The sequence below is a fragment of the Canis lupus genome, chromosome 33 (assembly GCF_003254725.2).
Source record: "Canis lupus dingo isolate Sandy chromosome 33, ASM325472v2, whole genome shotgun sequence".
Taxonomy (NCBI): domain Eukaryota; kingdom Metazoa; phylum Chordata; class Mammalia; order Carnivora; family Canidae; genus Canis; species Canis lupus.
In genome coordinates, this window is record NC_064275.1 from 24613528 (window position 1) to 24640530 (window position 27003).

The 27003-nt window shown below is 35.0% G+C and overlaps 1 protein-coding gene across 6 annotated transcripts in view; it reads left to right on the plus strand.

The window, feature by feature from the left end:
- The window catches only part of STXBP5L (syntaxin binding protein 5L), a 381900-nt gene that overhangs the window by 98822 nt on the left and 256075 nt on the right, over positions 1 to 27003 (plus strand). For 4 of the 6 annotated variants that reach the window (XM_025475838.3, XM_025475864.3, XM_025475854.3 and 1 more), the window contains exons 4-5: positions 6668 to 6749; positions 10755 to 10855. In XM_025475838.3, the coding sequence (XP_025331623.1) occupies positions 6668 to 6749; positions 10755 to 10855 (183 nt within the window). Of the gene's footprint in view, positions 1 to 6667; positions 6750 to 10754; positions 10856 to 11647; positions 11744 to 27003 lie in introns of those variants that run through there. The other 2 variants (XM_049105505.1, XM_049105504.1) reach the window with 2 other exon arrangements.

Consider the following 27003-nt stretch of genomic DNA (forward strand, 5'->3'; position numbering starts at 1 on the left):
CAATCTCTGTGCCTCCTGGTTCTTGATTTTTGTTTCCTTCTCCAGTTTAGGTAAGTTTTCAGCTCTTATTTCTTCAAATAAATTTTCTGCCTCCTTTTCTGTCTGTCCTTCTGGGATCTCTGTGAGCTTAATGGAGTCACTGAGTTCCCTAAGTCTATTCTCAGTTTGTATAATTCTTTTTTTTTCTCACTTTCTCAGCTTTATTAATTTCCATTACTCTCTCCTTCAGGCTACTAATTTATTCTTCTGCTTCTTCTCGCCTGCGATTTATTCCATCAAGTGTATTTTTAATTTCATTTATTGTATTCTTCATCTCTGAGTGGTTCTTTTTTATCTTTGTTAAGTGTCTCACTGCTTCTTCCACTCTTCTCAAGTCCGATGAGTATCATGATGATCATTACTTTAAATTCTCTATTCAGCATATTACTTATATCCATTTTAATTAGGTCTCTTATTGTTATTTTGTCCTGTGTTTTAGTTTACATATTTTTCTGTTGTTTCATTTGGTCTTACTCTCTTTGTCTGTTTCTCTGTGTTAGGAAAGTCAGCTACGTCTCTTCTCTTTAAAGTAATGGCCTAATGAAGAGGTCTTATACTGCCCTGCAGTGCAGTGTCCCCTTTTCACCAGAACCTGGAGCTCCAGTATTGTCTCCTATATATGTTGCATGTGCCCTGTTGTTTTTTGGCTGCTTTTTCTCTCATTCTAGTCATCTGCAGTGACTCTCTTTGCCTGTCGTAGGCAGTGTTTGGTCCCTGTAGAGTTAGTGGACTGCCTTGGACTTGGGTTTAGTCAGACCATGTGTTTGCCAGATATGCAGTAGGAGGAAACTGTGGAACACTTTCCCTGTTATCCCCTGAGAAGCTTGCATTAGTGGATGGGGCCTGCAATCAGATCAACTATCTTCCCCCAGCCCACTGGTAGGGTCCCCATTTGACTGCTCTGTGGCTATCTTCCCTTCACCCCATGGCAGGAGTCACTGTGGAGTGGTGCTAGTCCCTGTTGGGGCTGCTTGCACACTGCCAGACTCATGGTGCAGCTTGAATGGTCTCTAGCCAAGAATATTTTGAAGGGGATTTTGGGGCACTGTGTCCTTAAGGCTTGCATGCTGGTGAGACCAGCCAGGTGAGACATGTGGTTTTAACAGGATGTGAGCCAGTCTCTTTGTACAATAAGACCTGTCAGAGTTGCCAGGATCAAGGCAGGCTGGTGCTGATCTGTACAGTGTGCATAGTGGAGCCCACAATTTTAACATGGTGCATGGAGATCTTCTGTGATAAGGTACCCACCACTGCCAGAGGTGGCTAGACCCACAAGGCATGCAGGTTAGGAAACAAGGTGTTGGTAGGGTTTGTGCTGGTCTTCTGTGAGGAGGAAACCCATAATGCTATGGATGAGTCAAGTGTGACTGGAATAGGGTGGATCCATTGAAGCCTGGGGATCTAGGTTCGGTGAAAGCAAGTTAGGTAGTGAATGTTGGCCCTGCAGTGGTTCCCATATATGGCAGTAGGTTCATTCCAGGGGGCAGGTGGAGGAAAGAAATGGCACCTGCCAGCTCCTTTGTTCCTGGAGAAGTCCTTCAATGAACCCTGCCCCTCCAGACATGCTCTGAGATTAGTAAATAACTCTCCTTCCAGTCTGCCCCAGATGTTTTTCAGACTGTTGCTTCTGTTCTGTATCCCTGTGGGCTTTTTGTAGTGCTGTCTCTTTAAAATTTGGGGACTCAGCTTCCTATGCCCTGTGGGCTCTCCTAGAACTGAGTAGCTGGTTTTTTAAATTCCAGCATCAGATGCTTGACTGTGCCACACAGGTGCCCTTATTCATTTATTTTAGAGAGAGTGAGAAGAAGTGAGAGTATGAGTGTGAACATGGGGAGGGACAGAGAGAGCGGGAGAGTGAATCTCAAGCAGACTCTGTGCTGAGCATGAAGCATGATGTGAGGCTCAATCTCATGACCCTGAGATCATGACCTGAACCAAAATCAAAAGTCAGATGTTCTATCAACTGAGCCAATCAGAGTGCCCCAAGGGAGGTTTTAGTTATTGCTTCCATCCCTTTAGTCATTATTGTGTTTTTACATCTTCCATTTCTTCATGATTCATTCTTGGTAGGTTTTATGTTTCTAGGAACTTATCCATTGCTTTTAGGTTATCCAACTTATTGACATATGCTTGTTCAAAGTAGCTTCTGTGATTCTTTGAATTTCTGTGGGATCATGTGTAATGTCTTCTCTTCCATTTATAGGTTTATTTGAGTCTTCTCTTTTTTGATTGCTCGGTCTAAAGATTTGTCAATTTTGTTTATCCCTCCAAAAACTGGCTCTTATTTCATTGACTTTTTCATTGATTTTTTTCTATTATCTCTTTAGCCTCTATTTTAGTTATTTCCACTCTGATTTTTATTATTTCTTTTCTTCTGCTAACTTAGGCTTAGTTTGTTCTTTTTCTAATTCCTTTTGTTATAAAATTAAGTTGTTTATTTAAGATCTTTCTTTTCTCTTATTTTTGGCATTTTTTGCTATAAACTTGTAGGAATGCTTTCCTGTATCCCATAAGTTTTGGTATGTTTTGTTTTCATTTCCAGTTGTCTCAGGATACTTTATGATTTCTCTTTTGTTTTTTTTTAATCCATTAGTTGTTCAGAATTTTGTTGTTTAATTTCCACATATTTGTGATTTTTTTCAATTTTCTTCCTGTTATTGATTTTTTATTGTAATAGCACTGCAGTCAGAAAAGATACTAGAAATAGTTTCAATCTTCTTGCTTTGTATTCCAGCATATAATGTATCCTGGAGAATATTTTGTATGTACTTAAGAAGAGTGTGTATTCAGGTTTTTTGAATGGAATATTTTTATGTGTCTGTTAGGTCCATTTGGTCTGTAGTGTTATTTAGGTCCACTGTTTTCTTACTAAGTCTGTCTGGATGCTTTCTCTAATGTTGAAAGTAGGGTATTTAAGTGTCCTACTATTATTGTATTGCCTTCTAATTCTCCTTCCAGTTCTAATATTCACTTTAAATATTTAGGTGCTCCAGTGTTGATGCATATATATTTATAATTGTTATATTCTCTTGATGAATTGACTTCTTTATCACTACATTGTGACTTTTTCCTCTTGCCACTGATTTTGACTAAAAGTTTGTTTTGTCTGTCTTCAGTATAAGCACTCATGCTCTCTTTGGGTTACCATTTGCATGGAATATCTTTTTCCATCCTTTCAATTTCTGCTTATGTGTATCTGTAAAGCTAAAGAGAGTCTCATATAGACCATATATCATTGGATCTTTTTTTTAATCCGATTAGCCACCATTGTATCTTTTGATTAAAGAATTAGTTCATTTACATTTAAGTTAATTATTTGTTGGTAAGTACTAGTATTGCCATTTTTAAATTGTTTTCTGAATTTTTTATTTCCTTTATTCCTTTGTTCTTTTTCAATTCTGAATTTATTTTTTTGTGTATATATATATATATATATATTTATGCTTTAATTCTTTTCTCTTTACCTTTTATGTAAATACTATAGATTTTAATTTTGGTTATAATGAGGCTTATGTAAAACATCTTAGAGATATAACAGTCTATTTTAGGCTGATAATAACTCACTTTCAATCACATACCAAATCTACACTTTTACTTATCCTCCAACATTTTATCATATTGTTGTCACATTTTATTCTTTATATATTGTGCATCCATTAACAAATTGTTGTAGCTATAGCATTTTAAATGTTTTCTTTAGTTTTTATAATAGAGATAAAAGTGATTTATATACCACCATTACAGTACTGGGGTATTCTGAATTTAACTATATATTTACTCTTACCAGTGAATTTTATGCTCTTATGTTTCAGCTTGTTACATAGTGTCCTTTCATTTCAGCTTAAACTCCCTTTAGCATTTTTTTGTAGCGTCAGGTTTAGTGGTAATGAAGTCTTAACTACTGTTTGGAAATGTCTTTATCTTTCCTTCATTTCTGAAGGACAGTTTTGCTGGGTATATTATTCTTGGCTGGCAGCTTTTTTATTTCATTACTTTCAATATATCATCACACTACCTCCTGGCCTGCTGGGTTTCTGCAGAGAAATCCACTGATAGACTTATGTGGGTTCCTTTGTAGTAAAAAATTGCTTTTCTCTTGTTACTTTCAAAATTATCTCCTTGTCATTAACTTTAAGCATTTTGGTTATAATGTTTCTCAGAGAAATCTTTGGATTGATCTTGCTTGAGTTTCTTTCAGCTTCCTGTACTTGGATATATATAGCTTTCCCAAGATTTGGGAAGTTTTCAGCTATTTTTTTCTTTAAATGATATTTCTGCTTTTTTTTCCTCTTCTTTTTTCTTCTGGGACTCTCATGATGCAAATGCCCATTTGCTTGTTGGTATCCCATAATTTACTTAGGCTTTCTTCACTCTTCTTTTTGTTTCTCTAACTGGTTAATTTCAGATGATTTGTCTTTGAGTTTGCTAAGTCTTTTGTATGATCAGGGCTGTTATTTAGGCTCTGTTTTTGAAATTTTCATTTCTGACATTGTATTCTTGAGCTTCAGGATTTCTGTTTGGTTCTTTTTATGGTTTCTGTTTCTTTATCAAATGCATTTTGTTCACGAACTGTTTTCTTAATTTTTTTCAGTTGTCTATTGGTGTTCTTTTGCATTTTCATTCACATTTTCTTAAGATGATTATTTTTATTTCTTTGCTGGCAAATCATAGATTTCCATTTCTTTGGAGTCCATTGCTGAAATGCTATTAGTATTCTTTGGTGGTGGTATATGTTTGTTTCTTCATGATCCATGTTGCCTTGTATTGATGTCTGTGCTTTTGCAGGAGCAAACCCTTCTTTCAGTCTTTATAGAATGGAAGATAAAGTCCTTCTCTTGTTCCATTCCCTGAGCTGATAGTATTATCTCCAGAATTGCAGGTGTGCTGTGTTGGAGCCAGTTACAAGGCTGTCACTGGATCTGCAGTGGAGTCTGTTGTTGGGTTTGTTACCAGGGCTTAGGCCAATGTGGATCATTGCTGGCCCCTGGGTGCATACAACTGCCATTAGTACCTTGTCAGTAGGGTGGTACTGGACAAGGGCCTATATGTGGGTCCTGTTATCAGGTAAATAGACAGCGAGCCTATGCTCAAGTAAATGGCGGGTGTGATTCCCACCATATCCCTGGTAGGACTGCTATCTAGTTACTGGATGGCTCCCTGGGTGGGCAGGATTGACCCTGATCTGTGGCTGAGAGGTGCTGGAACTGAGCCTCAGGGCTGTTTCACATTCCACAGCCAATATTAAGTTTGCAGATCTGGCCCTAGGGGCACAGATGGGTATGTCTCTCTCCAAGTCACTTGATAGGCTGGATTGGTCCCTGACCATGGCTAGAGGGGCTCAAACCAAGTATAGGGCCTTTTCAGGATCTTTTGGGGTGCAGTTGTATCTCTTACCAGGTCCTTGTGCCTATAGGACTGCTCATAGATTGAAGCTGGGAGGGGCTGGTACCCAGTATAGGGATCTCTGGGAATACAAACAGGAATATCTTCTGCTAGGTCCCTGTGGCAATAGATGGCACTGCCTAGCAGATGGCAGTTGGATGAGCTGGAACTGAATATAGGGCCCTTTCAGAGTCATCAGGGTTGCAGCCAGGCATGTTTCCTACTGGGACCCTGGACTCAAAGGACTGCTGGCTGATTATGACTGTTAGGCGGCTGGGATCATGTATTGGCCCTTTCAAGGTCCCTGTAAACACAGATAGGAGTGTCTGCAGCCTGGTTCTCATGGCAGCAGGTCTACTTGTGGATTATGGCTGGAAGCGGTAGGGAGTAGAGTATGGAGCCTTTCCTAGATCTTCAGATGCACAGATGGGAATGTCTTCTGCTGGGACCCTGGACCCTCAGGACTACTAACAGTCTGTTGCTGTGAGGAAGATGAAGCCACATATAGGGCCCTTTTAGGATCTCTAGGGGCATAGGATCCCTGTGCCAGCAAGATTGTTCCTACACTATGGCTGGGATGGGCTAGAGCCCAGTTACAATGCCATCTCAGAATCTGTGGTTTGCTTGAGTTTGCTGGGCTTACCTCCAGTGGCTCCTGCACTGCAGCCAAGAAGAGCTAGAGCTGGTTCAAATACCACTTCTGGGTCCACAGCTGAAATGAGGTCTGTGTGACTACCACCTGATGCCTGGGTGGGAGTGACTCTTCCAGATCTCTTGGTATATAGCGCATATTGGTGACAGACCCCAAGCTGCATGAAACTATAGCTGAGTTCTCAGGGGTACAGAGCCATTTCTGTTTTTGTAGCTGAGACTATAATCAGTAAATCAGCTGTCTGGTATAAGCCTACCTCCTCAAAACAACTCTCTTCATTCTTGGACTGCATTGGAGTTTCACAGTCTCCTATCTAGATCTAGGAGCTTCCTGGGAGGCACTTTTGTCTGTGCATGGATGGCAAATTATTGTTGTTGAGGAAGGGATATGTGCAAAGATGCCCTATTTGGCCATTTTGTTAATGCCCTGTATTATATATTATGTAATTTGCATCAACTAAGATTTTTTGACCATTTACAAAAATAAGGATAACTAAAAAGCAAAACATTAGATGCTAAGTAAGTTAGTTTTTACTTTACTCACTAATATTAGTACTAATTAAAATGTTAGAATCCTTGACGTTTATTATATTAGACTCGGGAGACCTGGCGTTGATTGTTATTGCCAACATGAAAGTGGTGCAGCTGTCCTGCAGCTCCAATTCTTGATCAATGAGGTAAGGATTTTCTTGACTGTCACAGTGATGTGCACATACACACTAGATTAGTTGATGTGATCTTTTTTATATTATGATATATAAAAATATATTATTTTATTTAAATGCTGTTTTTCATATGTTCTAAATGTTTAAAGATATATATGTATGCAATATTTTTGTTCATGGACATATTTCTTATAAAACACTATATCAGTATTTGTGAATTTATTAAATTTTAAAGGAAAAAGGTTGCATATGCCAAAAGATTGTTATTTTTATGTAGCATAATTTACAGATTAATTATTCACATGCTTTTTAAAAATTATTAAAACTCTGATTGCTTCATTGACTATTAAACTTTTCTTTTGCCTACCAACTTAAATTTATAATCAGTACTAGCTTCATGTTTTGGCCTTATCTTTCCTGAAATAACTTTTTCAGTTATTTATCTATGGGTTCTTCTATCTGAATACATATTCAGATATATTTATTGGTACTAGATGCATTTGTATTTATTTATATATCCATAGCTATTATGACATTTGGCTCCCTATCTTATCCCTTATTCTTAATAGACCTATGGTAATGAACTTCCCAAAGACAAATATATACTTATAAAGCTCAGAATGCATGCAGATCTTCTATAGGTTGAAGACTTATTAAGCCTTCTGGACTCCTTTTTATTAATATTTTAAATGGATCATTATGTCTTTTTGAGCTATTTTAAGTTTAGTGAGCCAGTCATTGCAAAAGTGCTTTAAAATTTGTTTCATACCAAATTCAAGCACTTAGCAGATTAAACTCAATGCCTTGAGAAAAAAAAATGAAGTACTACTGGTTGTTTTCTCATGGTATGAATGATCTTTTATTCAGTATCTCCATATATTTCATATATGTTTTTCTCTAAGAATTTTATAATCCTAAACATCAGTAAAATGGTTCATAGGAATTTTGTATCAGAGACCTTTAAGACATGAAAAATTTGTGATGTTGGTGGATGTCCACCTTTTACTTCTCTTGGCCCAAAATCTTTGTCAGAAGGCAGTGAGATTCTCCTTATTGACAAACCTAGCATATTTTACATTGTAGGTGTACTTGCTATGAGGTATCACAATGAGAGAGGGAGATAAGGAAGAAAAGAGAAATTAAATATTTTATTGTAATATTTGTCATTAGTATTTAGAACGCCAACCTTTTTGAACTTTCAGTGTTACTCTGTAGCTCCTCGTGTAGAGATCTCAGCCTTTGCCCTCTGCATGGCTGTGTCCTAGCAGACATGACTTGTTTCTAGGTGATTTTCTCTAGTTTCCATCCTCTGAGAATCATCTTAAAGTCCCTAAGTTTGCTTCTGTGCTGAATAACTAAGTAAAAAGACAAACCATCAACATCCTTCAGATGTTACATTGCCTAGCCTGAAATAATCACCCTGATCCATCTCACATCAGTTTCTTTCTTTCTTTTTCTTTCTTTCTTTCTTTCTTTCTTTCTTTCTTTCTTTCTTTCTTTCTTTCTTTCTTTCTTTCTTCTTTCTTTCTTTCTTTCTTTCTTTCTTTCTTTTCTTTCTTTCTTTCTTTCTTTCTTTCTTTCTTTCTTTCTTTCTTTCTTTCTTTCTTTCTTTCTTTCTTTCTTTCTCTTTCTTTTTTTTTTTAAGATTTTACTTATTTTATTTATTCATGAGAGACACAGAGGGAGAGAGGGAGGGAGAGAGAGGCAGAGACACAGGCAGAGGGAGAAGCAGGGTCCATGCAGGGAGCCCGACGTGGGACTCGATCCCGGGTCTCCAGGATCAGGGCCTGGGCTGATGCGGCGCTAAATCGCTGAGCCACCCAGGCTGCCCTCACATCAGTTTCTTTACCTTTTCCCACCAAACTTCTTAGTCTCTGCCTCATGGCTGGTGTTTTTATTCAGTTTTTAATCTTTTTACAGATCTTTATTATTTGTGCTTCTTATAGATTTATTTTGCTTTGTAAGTAAGCCCTAGACAACCTGCTGGTGTGCTCACTTTCATGTGTCTTATAATCTCTTTTGGTATTGTTATGCTCAGTGGTCCTGTTCGCATCCCTCCAAAATGATGTTACTTCATATTTTACCTAAGAATTAATAATACTAACTTCCTTCCTTAATTTATTTGGCTATCACACTGATATTATTGAATATATGCTGCTTTAATTCCATTGCCTTTGGCATATCATATCTTTGGTATAGCACATAACTATTTGAGAAAGTTTTATTAATTTTATATATCATGTTCTATTCTCACCCTAATACTAAGCAAATTTCCATTGTCTTTAGAAAAGCAATCAGTATCCTGTATATAAACAAACAAACAAACAAACAAAAAATGAGCTTATCAAGCACTTGCATGCAATTCCAGTAACATTTGAGTTTGTATATAAGTAACATTTGGGGATGGTTTATATATAAAACAAGCAAACAAACATAAAATTCCTCAAGGCACGTATAGAGTATATTTTGTTGAATGGAATATAATCTTCTATGTGTTCATGTTAAAATGTATATATCAATATATACCTCTTTTAACGTGGTTTTATGTACTTACATACAAATATGCAAATTACATACATTTAAAAAATATATTTTTTAAAGAATTTATTTATTCATGAGAAACACAGAGAGAGAGAGAGAGAGAGACATAGGCAGAGGGAGAAGCAGGCTCCTCATAGGGAGTCCAAAGTGGGACTCTGTCCCTGGACCTGGGATCATGCCCTGAGCTGAAGGCAGACGTTCAACCACTGAGCCACCTAGGTGTCCCTTAAAAAGTATTTTAATGGACATACTCTGGGATTATGATTTGTATTTTAAAAGATATTCTCTGAGCCTAAAACCATCGGTACACAATATGAAGTGAAGCATGATAGAATACATGAACATTTTCATCTTGGGAACCTATACGGTCTTCTAGAACAGTTTCTATCTTCTCTCCTTTAATTCCTAAAGAAATAAATTCTAGGAACTTCAATATAACTATATCTGATCCTCTAAATGGGATAGTCATTTTGATATCTGTGGTCAATATTATAAACTATGAAAGGTTATACTTGTAGCAAATTACTTTGCAAAATCTGAAAAGAATTTTGAATAAATCAGGATACCATGATTCCGCAAGATCTCTTTTATAGAACACATTTAGTACTCTAGAATACTGTCAGGCTTTGTCAGAGGGCAAGCATTGGCATTTTTAGCTGGGAAACTCATAATAGTAAAAGTTCTGACCAGAGTTTAAGATGTTACTTAAATCAAGGAAATAACTTAAGCATATATGTTTGAAATCATATATGGCAGTTAGTTATCTGCCCTTATATGCCCTTATGGTGTTTGCCATATTAAGAGGTAGGAAACATCCTATTGTATTTGAAATATGATTCATCTGTATTTGGATGTAATGTAAAACATATCTTAGTATTTTGTAGTTATACTGAATGCTAGCTGGATAAATGTTTTCTTTCATTAAAGATGTTTTCTTTTATTATTGATGAAGCTTCTTGGAACAAATTACTTATTGAAAATAAATTATACCAAATATACTTTGTAGAGAGAATATATATTTTCCAACTGTACAGAAAGTTCTTATAATGGTGAATTTTTATATGACCATATTGCAATTTTAAAACTGGGTTGGATATTTTCTTTTCTGGAAGCTACATAGTATGTGTGTGAATATTAGAAATAAGAAATTTAAACTTAGTTTTTCCCAAACAAAATACAAAAATCCTTAATATCATAATGATGCTTCAATAATTGTTTCTCTCTAGTGTTAAATGCATATTCCTTGAGCTAGTTATTCTGACCGATTTATATGCAGTAATTCACTTCCTCATCTACTCAGCATTCTTAGCCTTCCTGATTGAAGTATATACAATTGTTTTTCCTTGTATTTCTAGGTTATATAGATAGAAATAGCTCTTCAAGTAGTGAAAACTTCAGTAAATTCGCTTATTATTTTTGCTTAACAAAAAACTCTTAAGGAAGTAGCTCACTTACTTTGTCTTCTTTTTGTTTCAGGGTGCTTTGGTTAGTGCAAGTTCAGATGATACACTTCATTTGTGGAATCTTAGACAAAAAAGGCCAGCTATTCTTCATTCTCTTAAATTTAACCGAGAACGGTAAGAATGTCTGAGTTAAACAATTTCCTGATGTATGAAAAAAGTATTTCCTGAGAAGTTTCAGGTTAACTTTTGAAAGACTAGTTTTTTTCATAATCTTAATATCTAGGAATAAGTTGATGTTATGCTTGCTTTTATAGTAGTTTATTTTCATAGATAATTCATAATTAATTAGATTCAATCTAATGGGGAACTCCTAACATTTTTGTTTTTGCTATAAACTAGCACTGCAGCAATGATGTATTTTTTTTTCCGTAGGCCATGGTGCTGAAAACTCAGACCTAAGGTTAAAAGTCAAGTAAATGCTAAAACCTTTTTACTCCTTTTGATCATGGAAGTTATGTCCTACACTAAAGTCTTTTACTTAAATATGTTAACATGAAAAAAAAATACTGAGTCAAAAGTGTCATAAAAGACACTTAGTCCAAATATGTTGGTACTAAGTGTTGAACAGTACTACACATCCAAGCTTAACGTTTTCCAAGATGATAATTTGATCAGAGTATAGATCCCCCCATTTTAGAATGAAATATTAATAATCAGAAAGAGAAAATTAATTGAGTGGATATGGAGAAAATTACTAGATTTTATTGGTAACAAACTACCAAATTTTATTGCTTCTACTGTTGGTGTCAATTAGACCTAGAACGTAATTCACATCTACTTAATTGATAATCCACCTGGCGAGGAAGTAAAATTTGTATTTTATTATCTATCTCTGTAATTTAACTGAAAAATAACCTGATATTTGTTTATTATTTGGAAAACAATCTAACTCTTTGCAGTGAATTGAGAAGGGCCATCACAGGAAAATTTGATGTTAATGAAAGAAAAAGAAACCCCTGAGAAGTAAATTTACAAACATTAGCAAGTACTATTCAAACTGAGGTAGGTGAATAATGAGGCAGGTAGTCACTGCTGAGAACTCAAGACAGTGCTTATTTTATTTTGTTGAATGGATAGTTTAATACAGAATCATCACTATATGGGCAGAGTTTAATGAAGTAAATCTGTTTTTCTAAGTATGTAAGAAAAAAGGATGGCAGTTAGGCATTTTTAATCTAAAGTTTTGCTTTTTCTAATTTTGTGCATACTATACTATTTAAATCATTCACCCTCAATATTCTGAGTAATATTCATAAGTATTATGTCTATAGTATTTTAGGATTCAGAATCAGTGGAAATTTTTATTAATTCCAGTATATTTTGAGAGGAGGGAATTTATATATTAGAGTCTGCTAAAACCAGATAGAATTTCTTTATTTAGATTAGATCGAGTTTTGGTTATTTTATCTTAAATTTTAAATTAAGTAATGCAGCAGAATTTTCAGGATATTGAAAAATATAAAGATCAGTTAAGAGTTGTTACACTATCCCTGTTTTTTACCGCTAAAAATATTACCTACCAGATGTTGACATCTTGATTTTATCTCTTTCTCTGTTTGTAAGATTTTGTTTGTTTCAACAATTTGAGTAGATCTGGCCCCACACTTTTGTGTATATGGACAAAATCGGTTTTTTACCCTCACAGTTGGAATGTTGAGGGAAATGTTCCAGTCCCTATATGGTCCTTTGGGAGGTAGGGGAAAGAAATAATTGATGGTGATGATTTTCAGTTATAATTTTATTATCTCAATTGATGTAGATTTAACTGTTAGCACCATAAAAGACCAAGCTGATATATTTTGGACAAGTTTAAAATCATAGAATTTTGCAGGCATTGCTCATATTAATGCTTACAAAAAATAGGATATTTTTTAATAAAGATAAATTCATTATCTTGAATTTGAAAATAATCATTATTTTAAATTGAAATAATCATTTCAATAATCATTGCTGTAGGAGGAAATATTTTTAAATGTATGGTGGATGGAAGCTTAATCTGTAAAGGAGAATTTAACCAAGTATCTTTTGGAACTCTAAGGTTTCTTCAATTAGCCAGTTAACTATGTAAATTTCTATATATCCTTATGTTTGTATATACATATTTAATTTACACAATTTATGCTATACATTTTAGGTTTTTATTTATTTATTTTTTATGGGGAACCTTTAGTCCTTGATCTTATAGTCTTTGAAGGCAGTAACTGTTAAGAAATAGGTTTATATATTTCATCTGCTTCTGGGGAATGATCCTTGGATTTCTTTCAAATCTGATTTTATTTTTAAAAATTTTTAAAAGATTTTATTTATTTGAGAGAAAGAGAGAGGGGAGAGAGCATGAACCCAAGGCAGGGTGGGGGGCAGGGTGTGTGAAGCTTTGCAGAGAGAGGGAAATGGAGAGGGAGAGGCAGACTCCCCACTGAGCAGGGAGCCCGATGTGGGGCTTGTCCCAGAACTCTGGATCTGGACCTGAGCCAAAGGCAGATATTTAACTGACTGAGCTACCCAGGCACCCTCAAATCTGATTTTAAATCTAAATATGTAAGAATAACTGTTTTGATTTCTATGCTACATGATCTGAAAACAAATAAAATAAGACCTATTTTAGGCATGTTAATAGTCCTTCCTATCACTAATCATAAATTGAATAATGGTGGGAAAGGCATAGAATTGTTTTATGTGGTTTTCAAAATGAATTCATAGGTATACTATGACACAAAGACATTAAATTATTTGTACTTATTATATTAGAGGTTTTTTTCTATCTGTGGTGTTCTGCTAATTAATATCATCAAAATACTACTAAGGAATATTAGCTAAGCTTCAGAGAAAGGATATTTTAAGAACCTTATAATTTATGAAATTATCTAGCAAACTTGATCTATCAAAAATGGCTTTTGGGGAAATTTATATCCCTATTTTATTTATTTATTTATTTGTTTATTTTAAAGATTTTATTTATTTATTCATGAGAGACACAGAGAGAGACAGGCAAAGACAGAGGCAGAGGGAGAAGCAGGCTCCTTGCAGGGAGCCTGATGTGGGACTCAATCCCGGGACCACAGGATCACGCCCTGAGCCAAAGGCAGGCGCGCAACCACTGAGCCACCCAGGCGTGCCCTATAACCCCATTTTAAAATACAGTATTGCTTTTATAGTTAATTGGCATTATGTACATTTTAAAGTTTTCTTGAATAAATCAACCTGATTTGACATTCAAAAAAATGTAAGTTGTATAGATAGTGAAGGATTTATCTATTATAGTGATGGACACTTAGTGGCCATCAATGGAGGCAAGTAGTGTTACTTAATAATTTACTATATCTTTCCAGAGATTCATTATATACACAGTAAGGCAACTATATGTAACATAATTTTCTTCCTAATGTATATATAAGCAAATATGGAAATATATATTTCTGTTACACAAAGTGTAGCATGTTATACAGTTTTGTACCTTGTTTCATCCTCTTTGTAGTTTATTCTAAAGATCATTCCTTATCGGTACTTTAAAAACTTCCTTATTTCTTTTCTTTTTGGTGTGTATGTAAATGTTACCAAATCAAGAATCTGTGTAGGGTCAACTGGCTGGCTTAGTTGGTGGAGCACGCAACTCTTGAGCATAGGGTTGTGGGCTCTAGCTGGGTATCCCTATACCCCAAGCAGGAGTATAGAGATAACTTAAAAGTAAAATCTTAAAAAAAACCCACATTTAAAAAAAACCCTGTGTAATGTTATAAATGAAATAATTTTATACCCATGTAACACAAAAATCAAGAAACAGAAAATTACTAGTACCACAGAAATCTCCTTGTTTTACCTTTCAATCATTACCTAACCCCTAGGTGTAATACTGTCTTGATTTCAGACACCTTGGATTAGTTCTGTCTGTTGTTTAGAAAATTATAGAAGTGATATCCTATATATATATGTTTGTCTGTGTTTGGCTTCATTTGCTCAATGTTATATTTATAAATTTCATCTATGTTACTTGTAACTATAGTTTATTACTTTTACTGTTATGTAGTATTCAACTTAGTGATTATTCTTCAATTTGAATACCATTCTACTTTAATTCTTTTGCTTAAACTTAACTTTTGTATTTCCACTTAAATTTTGAAATAACTTGTCAAATTCCACAAACACATTTGCTAAGATTTTGATTAAAAATGCTAATTTAAAAAGATATATGGACTCTTATGTTCATTGCAGCATTTATAACAGCCAAGGTATGGAAGCAACCTAAGTGTCCATCAATAGATGAATGGGTAAAAATGTGGTGTGTGTATGTAAGTGTATACACACACACACACACACACACACATATATATACACATATGTATCTATCATCTATCTATCACCTATCTATCTATCTATCTATCTATCTATCTATCTATCTATCTATCTATCTAATGTTACTGAGCCATAAAAAAGAATGAAATCTTGTCATTTGTTATAGCATGGATAGACCTAGAAGGTATTATGTTAATTAGAATAAATCAGACAGATATTATATTATATTATAGACCTAGAAGGTATTATGTTAATTAGAATAAATCAGAAAAAGATAAATACCATATAATATTATTTACATATTATATCTAGAACAAAACAAAACAAAAGAAATAGTCTTATAAAAACAGAGAACAAACTCTTGGTTTCCAGGGAAGGCAAAATAGGTAAATGAGAATCTCTCTCTTTCCCATCTGCTCATTTGTTTATTTCTTAAATTCCACATATATGTGAAATCATATGGTATTTGTCATCTCTGACTAACTTATTTCACTTAGCATAAAACTCTCTAGCTCCATTGATGTTGTTGCAAATGGCAAGATTTCATTCCTTTTTATGGCTGAGTAATATCCCATAGTATGTATATATACATAAATGCACACACACCACATCTTCTTTATCCACTCATTCGTTGATACACGTAAGCTGTTTCCTTAATTTGGCTATTGTAGAAAATGTTCCTGTAAACAGAGGGGTACATGTATCCTTTTGAGTTAGTATATTTGTCTCCTTTGGGTAAATACCCAGTAATATGATTACTGGATCATAGGATAGTTCTATTTTAACTTTTTGAGGAACTTTCATATTGTTTTCCTCAGTTGCTTCACCAGTTTGCCTTCCCACCAAGAATACACAAGAGTTCCTTTTCTCCACATCCTTGCCAACACTTGTCTCTTGTATTGTTGATTTTATCTGTTTTGACAGGTGTGAGGTGATACTTCATTGTAGTTTTGATTTATATTTTCCTGATGATGAGTGATGTTGGGCATCTTTTCATGTGTCTGTTAGCCACCTGAATGTCTTTTTTGGAGAAAAGTCTATTCATAACTTGTTCCCATTTTAGGGTGTTGAGCTCTATCAGGTTTTTATATATTTTAGGTACTAACCTTTTATTGGATATGTCATTTAAAAATATCTTCTCCCATTCTGTAGGTTGCCATTTAGTTTTGTTGTTTCCTTTGCTCCACAGGAGCATTTTATTTTGATGAAGTCCCAATAGTTTATTTTTGCTTTTATTTCCTTTGCCTCAGTAGAAATATTTAGAAAAATATTTCAGTGGCTGATGTCAAATAAATTACTGCCTCTTCTCTCTTCTATTTGGTATGGTTTCACGTTTCACATTTAGGGCTTTAATACATTTTGATCTTATTTCTGTGTGTGGTGTTAGAAAGTAGTGCAGTTTCATTCTTTTGCATGTAGCTGTCCAGTTCTCCCAATACCATTCATTGAAGAGACTGCATTTTTCCTGTTGTATATACTTTCCTCCTTTTTCAAAGATTACTTGACCAAATAATTGTGTATTTATTTTTGTGATTTCTCTTCTTTCCATTGATCTTTATGTTTGTTTTTGTGCCAACACCACACTGATTACTAGAGCTTTGTAATATAACTTGAAGTCTAAAATTGTGATGAATCCAGTTTTGTTTTTCTTTCAAGATTATTTTGGTTATGTAGGGTCTTTTGTGGTTCCATACAAGTTTTAGTATTAATTGTTTCAGTTTTGTGAAAAATGATGTTGGTAGTTTTGATATAGAAGTTGCATTATGTATAGATTTATTTGGGTCATATAGACCTTTTAACAATATTTGTTCTTCTACTCCATGAGCATGGAATATCTTGCTTTTGTTTGTGTCATCTTCAGTGTCTTTCATCAGTGTTTTATAATTTTCAGAGTACAGGTTAAGTTGATTTCTACTATTTTATTATTTTTGGTACAGTTCTAATGGGATTGTTTTTGTAATTTTTCTTTATGCTGTTTTATTACTAGTGTATATTTCTGTATGTTGTTTTTATATCCTATGACTTTACTGAATTCGTTTATCAGTTCTAGTTATCTTTTGGTAGAGTCTAAGTTTTCCTATCATACAATGTCATGTCATCTGCAAATAGGGGAAGTTTTACTTCTTCCTTGCTGATCTGGATGCCTTTTATTTCTTTTTTGTTTACTGACTGCTCTGGCTAGGACTTCCAGTGCTATGTTGAATAAAAGTGGTTAGAGTGGACATCCTTGTCTTCTTCCTGACTTTGTGGGATAAGTTCTCAGTTTTTCCCTATTGAGTATGATATTGGCTGTGGCTTTTTCATATAAGGTCTTTATTATGTTGAGATATGTTCCCTCCTAACCTATCTTGTTGAGGGTTTTTATCATGAATGGATATTGTACTTTGTCAAATGCTTTTTTTCCATCTGTTTTTTTTAAACCATTTTTTAAAAAACAGTTTTTATCCTTTATTTTATTTTTATTTTTTTTACCCTTTCTTTTATTAATATGATGTATCATACTGATTGATTTGTGAATACTGAACCGCCCTCACAACCCAAGAGTAAATCTCACTTGATTGTAGTGAATGATTCTTTTATTGTACTATTGGATTTTTGGGCTTGTATTTTATTGAGAAATTCTTCATCCACATTCATCAGAGATAATGACCTGCAGTTCTCTTTTTTTGTAGTGTCTATCTGGCTTTGGTATCAGGGTAATACTGGCTTTGTAGGATGAATTTGAGTTTTTCCTTTTCAACTTTTTGGGATAGTTTGAGAAGAATAGGTATTAACTCTTCTTGAAATGTTTGATAGAATTTGGCTGTGAAGTGATCTGGTCCTGGACTTTGTTGGAAGTTTTATTTGATTAATCTCTTTGTTTGTAATCAGTCTGTTCAAATTTTTTATTTCTTCTGGCTTCACTTTTGGAATTTGGAATGTTATATGTTTCTAATTTCTTTGTAATCAGTCTGTTCAAATTTTTTATTTCTTCTGGCTTCACTTTTGGAATGTTATATGTTTCTAGGAATGTATCCATTTCTTCTAGGTTGTCCAATTTGTTGGCATATGATTTTTCATAATATTCTCTTACAATAGTTTGTATTTCGGCGTTGTTATTTCTCTTCTTTCATTTCTGATTTTGTTTACTTGAGTCCTTTCTCTCTCTCTTTCTCTCTTATGAGTCTGGATAGAGGTTTTCGAATATTGTTTATTTTTTCAAAGAATGAGCTCCTGGTTTCTTTTTTTCTTTTTAAAAAAGATTTTATTTATTTATTTGAAAGAGAGAGCATGCATGTGAGTCTCCAAAAGAGACTCATTTTAGACCCAAATACAACCAGATTGAAAGTGAGAGGGTGAAGAACCATTTATCATGTCAATGAGCATAAAAAAGTAGTAATCCTTATATCAGACAAATTAGATTTCAAACCAAAGATTGTAGTAAGAGATGAAGAATGACATTATGTTATACTTAAAGGGTCTATCCAACAAGATCTAATAATTATAAATATTTAAGCTCCTAACTTGGGAGCAGCCAAGTATATAAACCAGTTAATAACAAAATTAAAGAAAGACATCAGTAATAATACAATAATAGTGAGGGACTTTAACACCTCACTCACAACAAAGGATAAAATCTAAGCAGATGATCAACAAGGAAATAAGGGTTTTTGAATGACACACTGGGCCAGATGGACTTCACAATATATTCAAAGCATTCCATCCTAAAGCAACAGAATATACATTATTCTCAAGTGCACATGGAACATTCTCTAGAATAGATAACATAATAGGTCACAAATCAGGTCACAACTGGTATCAAAAGATTGGGATCATTCCCTGCACATTTTCAGACCACAGTATTTTGTAACTTGAACTCAACCACAAGAGGAAATTTGGAAGGAACTCAAATAGTTGGAGATTAAAGAGCATCCTACTAAATAATGAATGGGTCAACCAGAAAATTAAAGAAGAATTTTAAAAATTCATGGAAACAAGTGAAAATTAAAACACAATTGTTCAAAACCTTTGGGTTTTGGTTGCCTGGGTGGCTCAGTGGTTGAGCATCTACCTTCAGTTTCGGGTGTGACCTCGGGGTACCAGGATGGGGTTCTGCATGAGGCTCCCTATAAGGGGCCTGCTTCTCCCTCTGCCTGTGTCTATGCCTCTCTCTCCATGTCTCTCACAAATAAATAAATATGTTCTTGAAAAAAAAAAAAACCTTTGGGTTACAGCAAGTGTGGTCCAAAGAGGAAGGTATATAGCAATATAAGACATTCTTGTAGAAACTAGAAAAGTCTCAAACATACACAGGCTAACCTTACACCTAAAGGAGCTGGAGGAAAAAAAAATAGCAAATAAAGCCTAAACCAAGCAGGAGAAGAGAACTGATAAAGATTAGAGCAGAAATCAATGAAATAGAAACCAAAAGAACAGTAGAACAGATCAATGAAACTAGAAGCTGGTTCTTTGCAATTATTATTAAGATCAATAAACCCCTAGCCAGACTTATCAAAAAGAAAAGAGGGAGGACCCAAATTAATAAAATCATGAATGAAAGAGATCAAAACTAACACCAAGGAAATAAAAACAAAGAACATACAATAAGCAACTATATGCAAAAATTAGGCAATCTGGAATAAATGAGTGCGTTCCAAGGACTTTTAAACTACCAAAACTGAAACAGGAAGAAATAGAAAATCTGAACAGACCTATAACCAGCAAGGAAATAAAAGCAGTAATAAAAAATCTCCCAACAAATGATTCTAGGGCCAGATGGCTTCCCAGGGGAATTCTACCAAACATTTAAAGAACTGATACATATACTTCTGAGGCTATTTCAAAAAATGGAAATGGGAGAAAAACTTCCAAACTTGTTCTATGAAGCCAGCATTAACTTGATCCCCAAAGTAGACAAAGACCCCACCAAAAAGGAGAATTACAGACCGATATCCCTGATGAACATGAATGCCAAAATTCTCACCAAGTTACTAGCCAGTAGGATCCAAGAGTACGTTAAAAGGATTATTCACCACAACCAAGTGGGATTTATTTTGCGAGGGTGGTTCAACATCAGCAAATCAATCAATGTGAAATACCACATTAATAAAAGAAAGGACAAGAACCACATGATCCTCTCAATCATTGCCGAAAAAGCATTTGACAAAGTACAGCATATATCCTGATTCAAACTCTTCACAGTGTAGGGATAGAGGGAACATACCTTAATATCTGAAAAGCCAAATACAAAAACCCACAGTGAATATCCTTCTCAATGTGGAAAAATCGACAGCTTTTCCCCTAAGGTCAGGAACATGACAGGGATGCCCACTATCACCACTGTTGTTTAACATAGGACTAGAATTCCTAGCCTCAGTAATCAGACAACAAAAAGAAATAAAAAGCATCCAAATGGGCAAAGAAATCAAACTCTCACTCTTTGCAGATGACATGATACTCTATGGAAAACCCAAGAGATTCCATCCCCAAATTGCTAGAACTCATGCAGGAATTCACCAAAGTGGCAGGATATAAAATCAATGCACAGAAATCAGTTGCATTTCTATACACTAACAATAAGACAGAAGAAAGAGAAATTACGGAGTCAATCCCATTTACAATTGCACCAAGAACCATAAGATACCCAGAAATAAACTTAACCAAAGAGGTAAAGTATCTGTACTCTAAAAACTATAAAACACTTATGAGAGAAATTGAGGAGGACACAAAGAAACGGAAATACATTCCATGCTCATGATTTGGAAGAATAAATATTTTTTGTAAGATCTTATTTATTTATTTATTCATGAGAGAGGCATAGACATAAAGGAAGAAGCAGGCTCCTCACAGGGAACCCAATGCAGGACTCAATCCCAGGACCTGGGATCATGCCCTGAGCTGAAGGCAAATGCTCAACCACTGAGCCACCCAGGCGTCCTGGAAGAATAAATATTTTTAAAATGTCTGCTACCTACAGCAATCTATATATTCAGTGCAATCTCTAGCAAACAACTGTCAACATTTTTCACAGAGCTGAAACAGATATTCCCAAAATTTGTATAGAACCAGAAAAGACCCTGAATAGCCAGAGGAATGTTGAAAAACAGCCAAAGCTGGTGGTATCATGATGCCAGACTTCAAGCACTATTACAAATCTGTAATCATCAAGACAGTATGGTACTAGCACAAAAACAGACACATAGGTCAATGGAACAGAATGGAGAACCCAGAATTGGACCTTCAACTCTATGGTCAACTAACTAATCTTTGACAAAGCAAGAAAGAATATTCAAAAAGGACAGTCTCTTCAAAAATGGTGGTGGGAAAATTAGACAGCCTCATGTAGAAGAATGAAACTAGACCATTTTCTTACGCCATACACAAAGGTACACTCAAAATGAATGAAAGACCTAAATGTGAGACGGGAATCTATCAAAATCCTAGAGGAGAACACAGGCAGCCACCTTTTGACCTTGACCACAGCAACTTCTTGCTAGACACATCTCCAAAGACAAAGGAAACAAAAGCAAAAATGACCCATAGGGACTTCATCAAGATGAAAAGCCTCTGCACAGCAAAGGAAACAGTCAACAAAAGTAAAGGCGACCTATGGAATGGGAGAAGATATTTGCAAATGACATATCAGATAAAGTGCTAGTAGCCAAAATCTATAAAGAACTTACCAGTTTCAACACCCAAAAAACAAATAATCCAATCAAGAAATGGGCAGAAGACATGTCTCCAAAGCAGACACACAAATGGCTAAGAAACATGAAAAAAATGCTCCACATCACTTGGCAGTGAGATACCACCACACACCAGTCAGAATGGCTAAAATTAACAAGTCAGGAAATAACAAATGTTGGCGAGGATGCAGAGAAAGGGGAGCCCTCTTACACTATTGGTGGTAGAGCCACTCTGGAAAATAGTATGGAAGTTCCTTGAAAAGTTGAAAATAGAGCTACCCTGTGACCCAGCAATTGCCCTACTAGGTATTTACTCAAAGATACAAATGTAATGATCTGAAAGGGTGCATGAACCCCAATGTTTATAGCAGTAGTGTCCACAAGAGCCAAACTATGGAAAGAGCCAAAATGTCCATCAATAGATGAATGGAAAAAAGAAGATATATATATATTTAGCATTTACAATAAATGTTATAAATATTATGCTAATATTATATTAGTATATATACATGTTATATTATATATTTAATATTTATAATAAATATAAATACTATACTAATATTTATATATATGTATATACACACACACACAAAATGGAATATCACTCAGACATCAGAAAGGATGAATACTTACCATTTACATCAACATAGATGGAACTGGAGGCTATATTATGTGCTGAGCGAAATAAGTTAATCAGAGAAAGACAGTTATCATATGGTTTCTCTCATATGTGGAATATACAAAATAATGCAGAGAATAATAGGGGAAGGGAGGGAAAACTGAATGTGAAGTCATCAGAGATGGAGACAAACCATGAGAGACTGTTATACAGGAAACAAACTGAAGGTTGCTTGAGAGGAGGTGCATGGGGGATGGGATAGTTGGGGGATGGCTATTAAGGAGGGCATGTGATATGGTTAGCACTGGGTGTTACATGTAACTGATGAATTATTGAACTCTACATCTGAAACTAATGATGTAGTATATATTGGCTAATTGAATTTAAATTTTTAAAAATGTTTTAAATACTTCCTTACTTCTTGAAAACTCATTATACATACTATAGGCCCCCGTTCTTGAATCAGCCTTTTCTCCATTTTCATTTTATTATATTAGAAAATACATTATGGATACTAGGTGTGCTAATTGCTACTGAAACGTGGTTGCTTCTGGGCCCACTCAGTTAACACAGAAAGGAAATATATGTCTATACAATTTGCAATTATCTAATGACAGATGATGTTGAGCATCTTTTTTTCTGCTATTTCCCAACTGTATACCTTCTTTGGTGAGACATCTGTTTGGCCCATTTTAAACTTGCTTTTTAGTTTAGGATATTGTTTATGTCAATTCTTCAGAATTTTCTACATAAGACAATTATGTCTTCTGTGATTATAGATAATTTCATGTCTTTGTTCCCAATTTATATAAATTTTATTTCATTTTAATTGTCATTTTGCATTAGCTAAGTCTTCCAGCACAATGTTGCATAGGCATGGTGAGAGGGGATATCCTTCCCTTAGACTGATCTTAGGGAAAAAGCATTTTTACTCATTAACTAAATATGATGTTGCTGTAGGATTTTTATAGATATTCTTTATCAAGTTGAGGAAGCTCCTTTCTATTCCTAGTTTACTGAAAGTTTCTCACAAATGGAATGTTAGGTTTTCTTCAGATGATTTTCCTGCATCTATTGATAGGATCTTTCTTCTTTAGACTGGTGATATGATTGATTGTATTAATTAATTTTCAATATTGAGCTAGACTTGCATACCTGGAATAAATTATACTAAGTTTTAATATAAAATTCCTTTTATAAATATTTGGATTTGATTTATTAGTATTTTGTTGAAAATATTTTCATTTATGTTCATGAGAGTTATTGGTTTATAATTTTCTGTTATTATGTCTTTGTCTAATTTTGGTATTACAGTAATCCTAGCGTCATAGAATGGGTTAGGAAGTGTTGCTTCTGCTGCTATTTTCTGGAAGGTACTGCAGACAATTGGTATAATTTGTTCCCTTAAATATTGAGTAGAATTAACTAATAATAGTCCTGTTCCAGCTGGTGCTTTTTTTGGAAGGTTATTATTGATTCAATTTCTTAAATAGATCTAAGCTTATTCATATTAACTATTTCTCTTGTGTGAGTTTCTGTAGGTTTTTAAAGATTTTGTTTATGTATTCATGAGACACACAGAGAGAGAGAGGCAGAGACATACGCAGGGGGAGAAGCAGGCTCCCTATGAGGAGTCTGATGTGGGACTCAATCCCAGGACCCCAGGATCATGACATGAGCTAAAGTCAGACACTCAACCATTGAGCCATCTAGGTGCCCTGAGTTTTAGTAAGAATTTAATTTTAGTGGGAGTTAATCTATTTTATCAAGATTATCAAACTTACGGATGTAGAATTTTTCATCATATTCCTTAATGATCCTTTTAATGTCCATAGATTAATAGAGTCACCTTCCTTTATTTCCAGGATTGGCATTTGTGTTTTCTTTTTTCTTCCTCTTGATTAGCCTGGTTAGAGGTTTATCAACTTTATTAATCATTTCAAAAAATCGACATTGGGTTTGGCTGATTTTCTCAATTCTTTTTGTTTGTTTTACTTCCCTAATTTTTGCTATTTTTAATTCTCCTTGCTTTAAGTTTAAATTGTTCTTCTTTCTCTAGTTTCCTAATGTTAGAGTAATGATTTTATATCTCTATTTTCTAAAACTTTCCATTAGTTCTATAAAATTTCCTCTAAGTACTGCTTCTACTGCATCTCATAAGTTTTGATTAGTTATGTTTTCATTTAGTTATTATATTTTAAAATTTCTTGAGATTTCTTCTTTGAACCATGCTCTGTTTAGATTTTATCTCTAAATGTGTGGGAATTTTCTACCTCTCTTTTCGTATTTTATTTCTAGCTTAATTCCATCATGTTTTAAGAATGTACATTGTATACACTCTAATTTAAAATTTGGTAAAGGGTGTTTTATGATATGGAATGTGTTTATCTTAGTGAGTATTTTATGTGAGCCTGACCTAAGTATTTTTTGCTTTCATTATTTGGAATAGTCTATAAATGTAAGTTAGGTCAAGTGGATTGATGATGTTGTTTTGGCTCCCTATATTCTAACTTATTTTCTGTCTTTATTTATCAGTTACTAAAAGATGGTTGTTGAAATCTCCACTTCAGTCTTTCTCTATGTACTTTAATGTCCGTTGTTAGGTACATACATATTAAAAACTGTTATGCCTCCTTGGAGAATTCTTTATCATTACTTAATGCCCCTTTTTGTCCCCAGTAGTACGTCTGGTTTTGAAGTCTACTTTGACTAAAATTAAGTAACTACTTCAACTTTCTTTTGACTAGTACTAGATGTTATATCTTTCTACTCCTCGTTTACTTTGAACCCCACCATGTCAATATTTTTTAGTTTTGTTTACATAGCATATACTTGATTGTTTTTAAAACTACATTGAAAATCTCTTTTAATTTGCTTACAAAGATAATTTCCATGTAAACTATTGATATAATTGAATTAATATCTACCATGTTTGTATGTATTTTTCTATATGTTGTAATTGTTCTTTTCTTATTTCTTCTAACCCCTTTTCTACTTTCTCTGGTTTTCATTAAATTTTATATTATTTCATTTTCTCTCCTCTCTCAGCATTTCAATTACATTTCTTTTTAAAAATATTTAATGGTTTATCTAGAGCTTGCAATATGCATTTACAATTAATGTAAGTCTACCTTTAAGTAACATATACTAAGAAAACTAACAGATTGTAAATGAAGGTATGGAAAAGGATGTTTCAAAAATAATGGAGGAGCTAAGCTAAGCTAAGTAGGAGTACTGCAAGCTTGCTTCGTCCCTTGAACACAATTAGATAACTATCAAATCATTCTGAATCCCCAAGAAATCTACCTGGAGACTGACAGAACTGCACAACTAAAGGGGGAGAAGAGGCCACATCAAGGAAGGTAGGAAGTGTGGAGACAAGGTTTGGAGATAAATAGATCATGGGTAATGGAAAGGGGAGGGAGCCTTGGTCTTAGAGAAGGTTGGTGAAAGTGGAACACACAGGGATACCCCATGAAGAAAACACTTCCCCAAAGCCATTGGCTGGGAAAATGAGAAGGGCTGATTTTTTTTTTCAGTTTTTGTAACCAGCAGGGCTCAAAGACTGGAGTTTTAGAGGTCAGCAGGCTTGACTGGGATACCTAAGGGTGCTGCCCTATTCCTGGAGGGTAGGTAGGCAAGCAATCCTGGGGCAGATAGTATGATGTGAGGATCCCCTAAGGTGCATGAGGAGAGACTGATTGCTCTTCTTGGAGTACATCAGTGAGAGGTGACATTTGCAAAGATGCCTCTCTAGGGACAAAAGAGCCAGTTGGTGCCATTTCTCATCTCCACCCCTTGGCATAGGTGCAGAGACACCTGCTGAAGGCGGTTAACCTGGACACTGGCTGTTTAGCCTGCTTGCTCCAAATCCCACACTCCTGTACTCTGGTGCAGCTTCCTTTCTTTGTCAAACCTGCATCCATCCCAAAACAACATGACCCTTCCCCCAGAATACCAGTTCATGCCCCTGCCACAGCATGTCACTGAAGTTTGGAGTTTTACAATTAGCAAGCTTGGCCGGAATAGATCCCAAAGTGCACTCTGTTGCTCTAGACAGGCAAGCAACCCAGAAACAGGCATGGTGAAAATAGCAATTGAAAAACACCTGGACTACACAAGGGGAAATTATTTGCTCTTCTGGGAAGACTTCCCTGGGAGCAGCAAGCATTGAGTCTTCTCCCTGGGGACAAAAAAGCTGGCTGGCACCATTTCCCTAGCCCACCCTTCAGCATAAATCAACTTTAGTAAATAGCACAACACCAACACTGGTGCCTAACCTGCTTACACCAAGTCTCACCCCCCTGGTCTCTGCTGGTACTGCTTTCCTCAAGCTAGTGTGCTTTAGGACCAGTGTAGCAAGCTCCTTCCCCAGAAGTCCAGCAGAAATCCCTCTCTGTACCACGTCTGCTAACCATTGAGTTCTGAAAGGCTTCAGTTCTATTGGAAGTAGCATCAGTTCTCATTTAACAAGTAGGCCAGAGCATGCCTAGTTAAAACTCAGCACACTCTGGCCAAGGTCTAAACCCTGCCCACTGCAGGCAAGGAGAGACTCTACAGACAACTGACCTGAGAGAGGGAGCAACCAAAACAGAGCAGCAGAGTGCATGCGGCACACACCAGAGATACTTCCTAAAGTGCCAGGCCCTGGACATTATATGACCTCTTCTTCATAAAGCCATTACTCT